The sequence below is a fragment of the Sphaeroforma arctica genome (genome assembly GCF_001186125.1).
Source record: "Sphaeroforma arctica JP610 unplaced genomic scaffold supercont1.148, whole genome shotgun sequence".
Classification (NCBI taxonomy): domain Eukaryota; class Ichthyosporea; order Ichthyophonida; genus Sphaeroforma; species Sphaeroforma arctica.
Genome location: NW_014040410.1, coordinates 115,122 through 126,533, shown reverse-complemented (window position 1 = coordinate 126,533; position 11,412 = coordinate 115,122). Strand labels below are relative to the sequence as shown.

At 44.7% G+C, this 11,412-nt stretch overlaps 1 protein-coding gene across 1 annotated transcript in view; it reads left to right on the top strand.

The window, feature by feature from the left end:
* Positions 1–11,142, top strand: part of SARC_03055 (hypothetical protein) — a gene marked incomplete at both ends in the record, with an annotated part of 11,728 nt that extends 586 nt beyond the window's left edge. The window contains 15 exons of the mRNA XM_014303170.1: positions 414–621; positions 1,217–1,495; positions 1,530–1,751; positions 2,188–2,445; positions 2,711–2,928; positions 3,222–3,494; positions 4,193–4,283; positions 4,867–5,114; positions 6,203–6,635; positions 7,079–7,457; positions 8,438–8,646; positions 9,086–9,264; positions 10,003–10,275; positions 10,682–10,850; positions 11,114–11,142. Coding sequence (XP_014158645.1) covers positions 414–621; positions 1,217–1,495; positions 1,530–1,751; positions 2,188–2,445; positions 2,711–2,928; positions 3,222–3,494; positions 4,193–4,283; positions 4,867–5,114; positions 6,203–6,635; positions 7,079–7,457; positions 8,438–8,646; positions 9,086–9,264; positions 10,003–10,275; positions 10,682–10,850; positions 11,114–11,142 — 3,468 coding nt within the window. The remainder of the gene's footprint in view (positions 1–413; positions 622–1,216; positions 1,496–1,529; positions 1,752–2,187; positions 2,446–2,710; positions 2,929–3,221; positions 3,495–4,192; positions 4,284–4,866; positions 5,115–6,202; positions 6,636–7,078; positions 7,458–8,437; positions 8,647–9,085; positions 9,265–10,002; positions 10,276–10,681; positions 10,851–11,113) is intronic.
* Between the last annotated feature and the right edge of the window lie 270 nt (positions 11,143–11,412).

Genomic DNA, 11,412 nt, shown 5'->3' with positions numbered 1-11,412 from the left:
TACATATATATATATATATATATATATGTATATATATATATATATTTATATATATATATATATATATATATTCATATATATATATATATGTATGTATGGTTTATGTATATGTATGTATATATATATGTATAGTATATGTATATATGTATCTTTGTCTGATTGTGTATCTATTTGTGTATGTGTGTCTGAATATATTTGATATATTTATATGTATGTGTGTCTGTGTATTTGTGTCTGTGTGTATGGGTGAATTTTTTTATGTCAATGTACACATATATATATAATACATATTATCAATATTATTATAGTATTATATTATATGTACACTTCACCGGTATCGTAGCTACCGCAATGTTTGTAGTTACAAGTATATCACTGACTCCAGACCTCTTTTTAATTACACACACACACAGGCAGTCTCTGCGGATGACATACCTACCCTCACGGCCATGCGCCACACGTGTCCGTCCTCCACAGACAACTGTGTGGTAGCCATAGTCTCTGCGTCTACCTACGTTGTAGGTACCGCTGACGGCTGCGTATATCTGTACACCCGCGATAGTCAGACACCTAAGTCTCTGCCGTGTGCATCCTTGTACAAGAGCTTCTTTGGATCCTTCGGTATATTTGTGCTGCGTGAGATTTGGAGTGTTTGTTTGTATGTATGTATGTGTGTATGTGTGTGTGCGTGTGGCTTGTATCTAGCGTTGGTGTTTGTTTATATGTATGTGTGTATGTATGTGTGTGTCTTATATTTAGCGTTGGTGTTTGTTTATGTGTATGTGTGTATGTGTGTGTGTGTGGCTTGTGTCTAGCGTTGGTGTTTGTTTATATGTATGTGTCTGTGTGTCTGTGGTTTGTATCTAGCGTTGGTGTGCTATGTATGGATGAACAGACTGGTCCTACACTCCTGTGTACGTTCACAAGCACACACACGTATAGGTACTAGAGCTCATTCATAGACTTGCACACGATAGTGTCACACGCACTCGGAGATCCCACCAATCCGATCTTGTGGGGTTTAGTGTTGCTATTCGTAGGCGTGCATACCGCTGAGATGCCTATACCTACACGTATGTGAGTGGACTTGGTGGTCCTTTTGTCCTGTTTTCAGGTGCATCTTCAGACTCCTTTTGTCCTGTTTTTGGGTGCCGCTTGGACCTACTTCGTCCCTGTAGCATTTATCTTATATCTATGGTTGTCTATCCGCGTACAGTCCACTCCAAACACACCTCAACGCCCACGTATCTCATCTATGCTTCATATCTGCGCGTCACCCCTTCAAACCTCCACCACGCACATGGTAGCCCTTTCCCATTGCCACTCATCTGCTGCTCATGCTTTGTCCTTACAATTGCACCTGTCCTGGTCCTAGCGTCCGGGGGCGGGGTGCAGCAGTTAGCCACGTGCACACTCAGCACCGGCCAGGCTCTCGTCGCAGGCGTCACCGCTGACAGCCGTCTCATGGCATGGAACCCCCACCACACACACACGTGTGTGTGATAACACGCTGGAGCTCTCACACACAGGCACGGACACGCGTGTCTATACACTGTGTGTGGATGAAGCTTTGTCGCACGCGGACGTGGTGCAAGGAGTGGTGGCGCTGGCTGGGGCGGGGGAAGCGGCGTTTGCGCGGTTTACGATCGAGCTCTCGGCCAATCAGAGTGCGGCAAAAGTGAAGTTCGAAGATCTGATTGGTGCGCCGGATGTGGGGCAACAGGGGCTGGTGAGCATCAAGTCATGCAATGGTATGGTATCGGATGATGATACATTGTGTTGCTTTCGTGTGCGGTCATTAGAATGTTGTATGTCGTATTGTGAAGCTATCGTATGTCTACCAATAGTCTTTTGTGTGTGTTTGTGTGTGTGTGTGTGTGTGTGTATGTATGTGTCTGTGTGTCTGTGTGTCTGTGTGTGTTTATTTGTTTCTCGAATGTAAGATCATATAGCTAGTGGGCTGATGTATGAATGCCACGTCTACGCATCAGTACTCTGGCTGTGGCCGTGTGCATGTTCTCATATATTGGTAGTGAAAGGAGCATGCCAATGCAAGCACACTCAGACGTAAATAGCCGAAGCACACTCAGATGTATGTACCTGAAGCACACTTAAGACGGAGTGTGAACCCTGGACCAAACCCTGAACCATACACTAAACCCTATACCCTATACCCCGTCCCCACAGGCGAAGTGTGGGCGCTCTTCGACGACGGCGGCGTGAGCCGCTACACAGACGAATGGACGTCTGTGGTAGGTACCACAGCTGAGGCCAGCGCTTCATACAGACCCTATCATACGCAGCCAACCAGCACACAGACATCCCCACTGCCACACCCACACGAACTGTACCAGAGCCATGTGTTTCAGCCGTACAGATACCACGTCATGGAGTTGGCTCTGGCGGTGAAGGCGTATGTGGAAAGGTACACCCCGCAGACAATTGGTATGTAACAGATGCTTTGTATGTGTAGGAAGACGTGGCTGGGTGTGTATGTGGAGAGGTGGTTTGTGTATGTAGGTGTAAAAGTGGTTTGTATATATATATATATATATATATATACCATGTGTGAGCCGCTTATCGCATAGCACTCACACAACACCATACAATCACACACCTTGAGTGTCACCTCAACAGACCCCACCGGCACATCTCATGACCGTATACCTTCATTCATCGTACGCTTGCGTGACTTCAATTACACACACAGTGAGTGTCGATGAAATAGTCTACTGCTCCACGCCTTGTGAGGTGCGGGATCTGATCTGTGCGGCTGTGGCGGAGCATATGCAACACCTGCAGCAAAGCGGTGACTACAACGCACACACACACACACACGAGATGCACGCACAGGGAACGTATGACCTCGATGTGCAGGCCTGGGATGACTTCATGGCTGAATTGGATGTGGTCGTTGACAACAACCGGGTGAGTGAGCGAGTGGGTGGGTGGGTGTGTGCAAGTGGAGAGTGACTCCGTCACACATCGTCGCTTCCTATCACGCGTGCGTGCACTCAACCAAGCACACGTGGACGCTCACTATGACGCGCGTGTGTACGTGGTCTAGTTGTTTGTATGTTCTTTGTCCTGTCTTGTCGTGTGTAAGCCTGTACACGTGCTGCTCACTTCACCTCCCCTGTCTGACACTCTGTGGCCCAGTTGTTGTAGGGTTTTTGGGTTTTAGTCTGCTCACTCCCCTCTCCTGTCTTGCGCTCTCACAGGTTGTATCGATCACGGCACAGCCGGAGGGCATCTTGTTGATCAAAGACTTCTCACTGTGTGTGGTACGCGACAGCGCCTCGGCCAATCAAATCACTCAGATGTCAAAACAGACACCCCGTCTGGTCTCCGAGATCTACTCCGACGCAGCATTGCTGGCTTTTGATTGGTCGGCTGTGAGTGTCAAGGCTAACACGGAGAGCCAATTGGTGGTGGTAAGCGACAACTTCAGCGCTCAGAGAGATGACAAGGCTCTGTCTCAACGTGTCAATGCGGTAAGGGGACACACTGAAACCCTAAAACCCTAAACCCTAAAACACACACTGAAACCCTAAACCCTAACACACGTGCACACACATGTACACGTGTCCGCACGTGGGCAAGGGCTGAGATGATGTCGTGTAGCAGAGGGTGGTGTCCATCGTGTACGTGATCGTGTACGTGTGCATTCGTACTACGTGTCGTCGCATACCCGCACGGGCTCGTGCTCGTGCTCAGTCGTGTGCAGCTGAGCCGAGGGATAGAGAGCTAAGGTCACTACCCAATACGTTAGTGTGCCTATTAGTGTCAGGTCATAGGCGAGTGAGTCTATTCTCTACTACGGGTGTTTGAGTGCGATGGTTAGTAGTTACTAATCAGTGGGTATGGCCACTCAACAGTGTGTTTTCCACACCATATCCCAGGCAAGGAGTGATGGAAGGGGCGTGTGATGGGATATATGCGATGCACTACACGTGCACCAGGCCACACCATCGCGAATTGCTCATGTCATGTTGTGCCTATGTATATGACCACTACAACCACTACTCGTATCATAGTATTATAGCTATGTGGATGATCACACATACCACAAACACTACTCACATCATACTATACCGAATTGTAGACCCACTCATAGTGCACGAGTACACTAGTCCTAAAGCTATGACCACTCATCACTTGCCACACCAACGTATTACGTAATGCACCACAGGTGTGTGAAAGTGCGATCTACTTGCTAGAGGACGCCCTCAATCACATCACCTCAGTCACTCAACGGCTGAGCACACCGCCCCAGGCGCATGGTATGCGGATGTGTTGATTGACTGATGCGTCTGTGTGTAGCTGAGTAAGTCTTATTTACTGATGTGTTTATTTACTGATGTGTTTATTTGCCGATGTGTTTATTTACTCACGTGTGTATTTACTGATGTGTCTGTGTGTAGCTGAGTTAGTCCACATGTTTGTATCCTTGTCTTTGGTTGCGTCCATGCACTCCCCCAGCCCATTGGCATTGTGTGCGTCGGTGGCATTGCCCTGTGCCTGCGTGTTTGTAAAGTGTGTGTGTGGTATGTTGATGCGCAAATCATTCCCATTGCTAATAGACTATTGCACCTCCACCCTTCCTGTAGACTTGTCTACTAACTTGTAGTTATTGCTGAGTGACGGTGTTTGTGTTGATGTGGTGAATCTGTCACTTACGCTAAGGCTCGGATGGCCCAATTCTTCTCTGTACTGCCCATACGGAAATGGCGGGGTGTCTAAGAGATATGATAAACCCTAAAACCCTGAATCTCTAAAACCCTAAACCTCTAACATACTAAACCCCAAACAGAACGGCTCTCAACCCCTATAACCCTACATATAACCCCACATAAAACCCTACAGCAGAGAACAAGGTGACCAGCTTCGCTCTGCAAGTCACCGCAGCCGCCGTGGCGCAGGAGGCGTTGTTGCATTACACGCAAGTGCGTGATGTGTATCTGCTGTGCACGTGGCTGGTAGCGCAGGTAGCCCTAAGCCGGAGAGAGAAGCTGCGCCTGCGCCTGCACGTGTTACCTACCCTGGCCGAGAGTGTGTGCTCTATGGGCGCCGTGGTGTGGCTGACCCGCCAGAGACCGACGGGCAGATACGAGGTAGGTATTGTGTAGGTAGTCATAAGTTTTTGTGTGTGTACGCGCACAGATTCTTCTCTTACTGCTTGGTGTATACTAGTGTGTTTCACCTCACTGGCTGAGAGTGTGTGCCCCGTCGTTGATGCGGTGGAGATAACTCGCCAACTGCCGACAGGGACGTATGTGGTAGGTACAGTGTAGGTAGGTGTAAGTACGGTTCGGATACCGACATGCCCACAAGTTGTCCTTTATGTATACATTGGGGTATGTATGTGTATATTGCATATATATATATATATATATATATATATATCCTCTCTGTGTGTGTGTGAGAGACAAAATTCCTGAACCCCTTGTTTCATCTCGGAGATCTGTTTGAGTGTCGGTCTCTATCGCACATGCCTAGCACACCCCTGTTGCACTCGCGATTGTGACTACCCACAGAACACAGAGCTAAGGTCACACGCACACTTTGTCTTCATGACCACAGTCACACACAACAGAAAGTCACACTCACAATCTCACATGGCCTTCATACTCACAACTCACAAACTCATAACTGCCATATACGCTATCACACATATGACCTTCAGCGACAGAACCAAAGTAACTAACTCTTCACACACACTGCGCAAACACATTATAAACACTCCACAAACACATCACAAACACATTACAAACACTCTACAAACACTCCACACACACTGCGCAAACACATTACAAACACTCCACAAACAATTCACAAACACACTACAAATACTCCACAAACACTGCACAAACACTCCACAAACACTTCACAAACACACCATAAACACATTACAAACACTTCACAAACACATTACAAACACATTACAAACACTCCACAAACACATTCCAAACACTCCACAAACACTTCACAAACACTACACAAACACTTCACAAACACATTCCAAACACTTCACAAATACTCCACAAACACTCCACAAACACTTCACAAACACATTCCAAACACTCCACAAACACTTCACAAACACATTCCAAACACTCCACAAACACTTCACAAACACATTCCAAACACTCCACAAACACTTCACAAACACGCCACAACTGTCTATGTGTCAACTATGCAGAATGCTAGCAGCGTGTTGGAGGGCTACGCCAGTCTACAAACGAAGCATCTCTCCATGCACGGAGTGACGCCCTTGGGCATTACAGCCGCAGCACACACCCTCCTGTCACTGCTAGTGCAGAACACGGGACTACCGCACGCACACCCCGTCACACGCACACACACAGACGGCGATACATCCACACACACGCCGACTCACGCGGCTAGGGATAAGGCTGAGACAGATACACACACACACACACACACACGCCCCCCTATGGACATGCTAAGCTTCTTGGTGTACTCTGAGCAGTTGAGTCTGTTGCCGAGTGCAGCTTCACCGTCTGGACAAACAACTGCAGCCGTATATGCACTGGGGCGATGGGCCGTACAATGCAGCGACAGCGCAAAGACAGACACCCTGCTGCTGTTGGCTGCGGGGTGGGTCAGGGAAGGTATACATCTATTGTGTTTGTATGTGTATATATATATATTTGTGTGTGTGCGTTTGCGTGTGTGTATGTATGTATGTATATATATATATATATTATCGTTATATATCATTTTATCATTATCATGCTGTATTTAAATGACATATATTTTTCTCTATGCATATCTGAGATTTAATATTTGCCAGTATATATATTTATATGTATATTTATATATATATGTATGTATGTATGTGTATGTATGAATGTATGAATGTATGTGCTTATATGCATGTATGTGTGTAATATATATATATATATATATAGAGTATGTGTTTGTGTATATGTGTGTATATAGTAAGTGTGTTTGTACATATATATGTACAAGCTAGTTTTCCTTCCACATGCACTCTTATCTCTATCACTTGCTCATGAACCATCCCCATCCTTCGCTCCCCTCCCACTGACAGAGATTGGCGCCGGCGACACCCACGAGCAAAGTATACGCAATCTCTTGCAGTCCCTTCCTCTACAGATGTTCGGTACAAACGACGCCATCCACGCCAACGCACAAGAGGAGTACCTGACTGCGCTGGTGGCTGCGTTTCCCCATATGAACACAGAGGCCACGTGTGTGTTGCTTACGCTGTTGCTGTCGGATGTCACGCCAGCCACTGGGCCAGTATCCGTACCGCAGGATATGCATGCACGCACAAACACACATGCGCATGTGCAGGGAGAGAGGGTGTTTGAGATGAGTGATGGGGATAGGGACGTCAGTGAGTTGCCGCGTGAGCTGTACCGAGAGCTCTACCGCAAGTGGGTGGTGGTGGCGTTGGAAAGGAAGAAGTATGTGCCGTTTTGTAAAGAATGTGTGTAGGTACAAGTTTTGCATAGAGAAGTGTGTAGGTATAAGTTTTGTATAGAAATTTGTGTAGGTACAAGTTTTGCATAGAGATGTGTGTAGGTATATGTTTTGTTTAGAGATGTGTGTAGGTATGATTTTTGTTTAGCGATGTACGTAGGTATAGTTTGGTAAAGAGATATACTTAGGTATAAGTTTTGTATAGGAAAGTATGCAAGTATAGTTTTATACAGAGATGTATGTAGGTATAATTTTTGTATAGAGATGTATGTAGGTATGAGCTACTTGGCAGGTGATATGCGCCGAGGCGGTTTATGTATGTGTATGTATCCAGATAGAGATGTGGATGTCTATAAATATATATTATCTAAATACGGATAGAATACGGATAGGTGTTATATGTGATATAGTGTATTTATAAAACAGATATAGTACATGTAGGTATATATGTGATATAGTGTATTTATAAAACAGATATAGTACATGTAGGTATATATGTGATATAATGTATTTATACTACAGCTATGGTACATGTATGTATTCGTGTGCTTGTTAGTGCAAGTATGGTCAACCCATCCACGTCACCATAGCAACCTCTCCCTCGCATCCGACGCATTCACTGCACTGTACTAGACTCTGGGCCCTTTGCTGCTGTGTGTCTGTCGCTCTCACAATAGCACACTGATGAGTTGTGAGTGAGTGAGTGGAGGCGGGAGGGGGAGGACAAAAACATATCCCGCCTATAGTCTCTTAATTTTAGGTTTTAAGGTTTAGGGGTTTAAAAACCCAACCCCCTAAACCCTTATAGTCTATGGCTGTCGCTGTACATTGTAGTTATGCTTTCGTATGTACTTTGCCAACGTCCTATCCGTATGCTTTATGCTCACTCCGCTATACTATACACTGTGCGTTATACTAAAACCCTAAAACCAAAGACCTTTTACCCTAAACCCTAAAACTTCAGGTACGAGACCGCGTTCGAGGCGCTGTGTGGCCTGTACGCCGACCCCACAGAGATCAAGGACTACATGCGACTGTTTGTAGAGGTACTGTGGCAGGACTCCCAGTACACGCTACTCAAGAGCTTCTCACGCGCAACCAACTCACCCCAGCAGCCGCAGTGGACAATTATCCAGGAGCTGCTGCACAAGGCCCACAGCCTGCCCGTGAACGGTACGGGGAGAGGAGGAGTACTATGCGAGTCACTGGTCACGCGTGTTCTGATTATGGAGTGGTTCTATTTATAGATGTGCTATTTATAGATTGATTGTAGCAGTTGTCGGTCTCTCTTGAGTATGAGATCTTGGGATTTACTCGTGGCTCGCGTTCACGTGCTCACACACAACACATGAAACGCTCATGACCAGACACACTTAAATCAGAGTACTACCGCATAAACCCTCACACAACAACGTCCAACCATTGCTCGATGCTTCATAAGTGCTAGCGTAATAAATATGTATATATGTATGTGCGCATATATATATATATATATATATATGTGTGTGTGTATGTGTGTGTGCACCCCTATCCATACGCCTAATTTGCATCTTCATCAACATAGCTTCCCCCACTGAATCAGTTCACTACTTGGCCCCACTTTCATCTTCAGGGCGTGATGCTGAGGGTATTCGCTGTTTCCAGTTGGTGTATGAGTTGCTTGTAACCTCAGCAGACTATGCACAGGCTGCCAGGCAGATGGTGGTGCTCGATACGATGCTGCGGCGCGAGCTTTTATACTCCGAACGACAGGACGAGATTATGCATTTGAGATGTGAAGCTTTGGCGCAGGTGTGTGTGATGTTGATAGTAAGTGTGTGGATATGGAGGCGTGTGTGTGTAGGTAGTCTTGGGGCTCAACGTGGATGTTTGTATGTATATGGATTTGGTATATGTATATCTATATCTATATATACACACATATATATATATATATATATATATATATATATCTGCATATGTACATGTACATGTACATGTATATGTATATATATCATGTGTCTTCATATCCCTGTGTATATGTGCAAATAAACTTATTATATAGTACACATGGGCGTGGGGGGTAGTTGAATATATTAATCTGTTCTCAATCTCAAACCTATTTAATCACATACACCTGTACGTGTATGTGATCATTTAAGTATGTCCGGTTGTTTTGTTAATGTTTTATTGTTTTTAGCACGTCCGCCTACACATAGCTCACGTGTACCGTGCATTCATAGTTCACATACACACTTGCGTTCCATCGCACTCGCCACAGATACAAAGCCATCGATCGATGCTCCTACCCATACAACTACAAGAGTCTATTCGCATTCATTTACAGATGGTCTTGCCATTCGTCTTCTCTTCTACCCGTCTTCATCTTCCATAGACTGCCCCTTCTCATTCGCATTCATGTACAATTACTCTTAGGGTTCTAGGGTTTTAGTTTATTCGCTTCCTTCCCATTCGCACTCGTTTGCAATTACTCTTAGGGTTCTAGGGTTTTAATATCTTCACCCCCTTATCCACTACATTTACTTCCAGTCCATCGCAGCCATGCACGCCCTTCCGCCCAGCCGTCAGTGTGTGAGTCTTGTCTCCGTCTGCGCCAATGAAAGCTTTGGCTTAGGCATGCTACCTACACCCAACGCTCCCTATGTCATTGCCTACGACCATTTGGGCCATACACCACGCAGCATCCGGGAAGAATCGCCTAAGCGCGATGCAGAGGGGCAATTAATAGGGCCTAATGGTGCGAGTGTCCCCAGGAGCCAAGGCGGTGGTGGGGGTGGTCTGGTTGGTTTGCCGATGCTGAAAGTATGGATAGGAGATACACGTCTGTGTATGATTACTGTGTAGAGTATCTACACGTATGTATATATATATATGTATATATATATATGTGTGTGTGTTATCTATCTATCTATATATCTATCTATGTATATATATTTATATTTATATTAATATATATATATATATGTATAGGAATAGGTATATATCTATAAGTATATGGATATATATATCATTATATATATAATTATATATAGATGTATATATATATATATATGGGTGGGTGGGTGGGTGTATCAATTACCTACAGCCACACTTTACGCTGTTTGCGGTGCTCATATGCATATACAGACATAATCTTAGTACAGACTGTTGCTCCTTTGCTGCGCAGCACAGTACGTTAATTATCATCGCCATCCATCCATAAATACAGACACAGTATGTGCTTACACAAGCACATCGTAGTCTGTTGGACTGTCGACTGCCTGTGGCGTATGTGAGTGCGTTGGGAGTGGCAGAGACCATCACACAGCTCACACTCCATGCGCACTTCGATCTGGCTGTCAATCTGGGCTTGGTAGCTTTGGCTGGGACTACAGATGGTATGTTTGTAAATAGCTATATGTATAGTATGTATGTATGTATGTATGTATGTGCGTATATATGTATGTATGTATGTATATATATATATATATGTGTGTGTGTGTGTGTATATATATGTATATATGTATGTATGTATGTATTTATATATATATATACATATATGTAACCACCCTGTACAAACACGTGTGGTATGTGTACCATTGATCACATATGTATATACATATACATATATATCCCAGTACATAACCTGTTACTTCATAAGCTGTTGCTAGTCTGGTCGATAGCCAATGACTTGTAGCCCCAACTGGAGCTGTATATGGGATCTCTATGACAAAACGTGGCATACACTCTCAAATGTATAACCAAATATGTTTTACATACTCGTACGGTTGCATCATTTACACACGATTTGAGTTTATTGGTCGCAGATAATTACAATGTATGGCACGTGTTATAACATTTTTATATGTATATATATATATGTGTGTGTGTGGGGGATCTTGAGCATGCTAGCGTCTGGTGAAATTCCACATACACATAGATTCACTATTTAATATATAT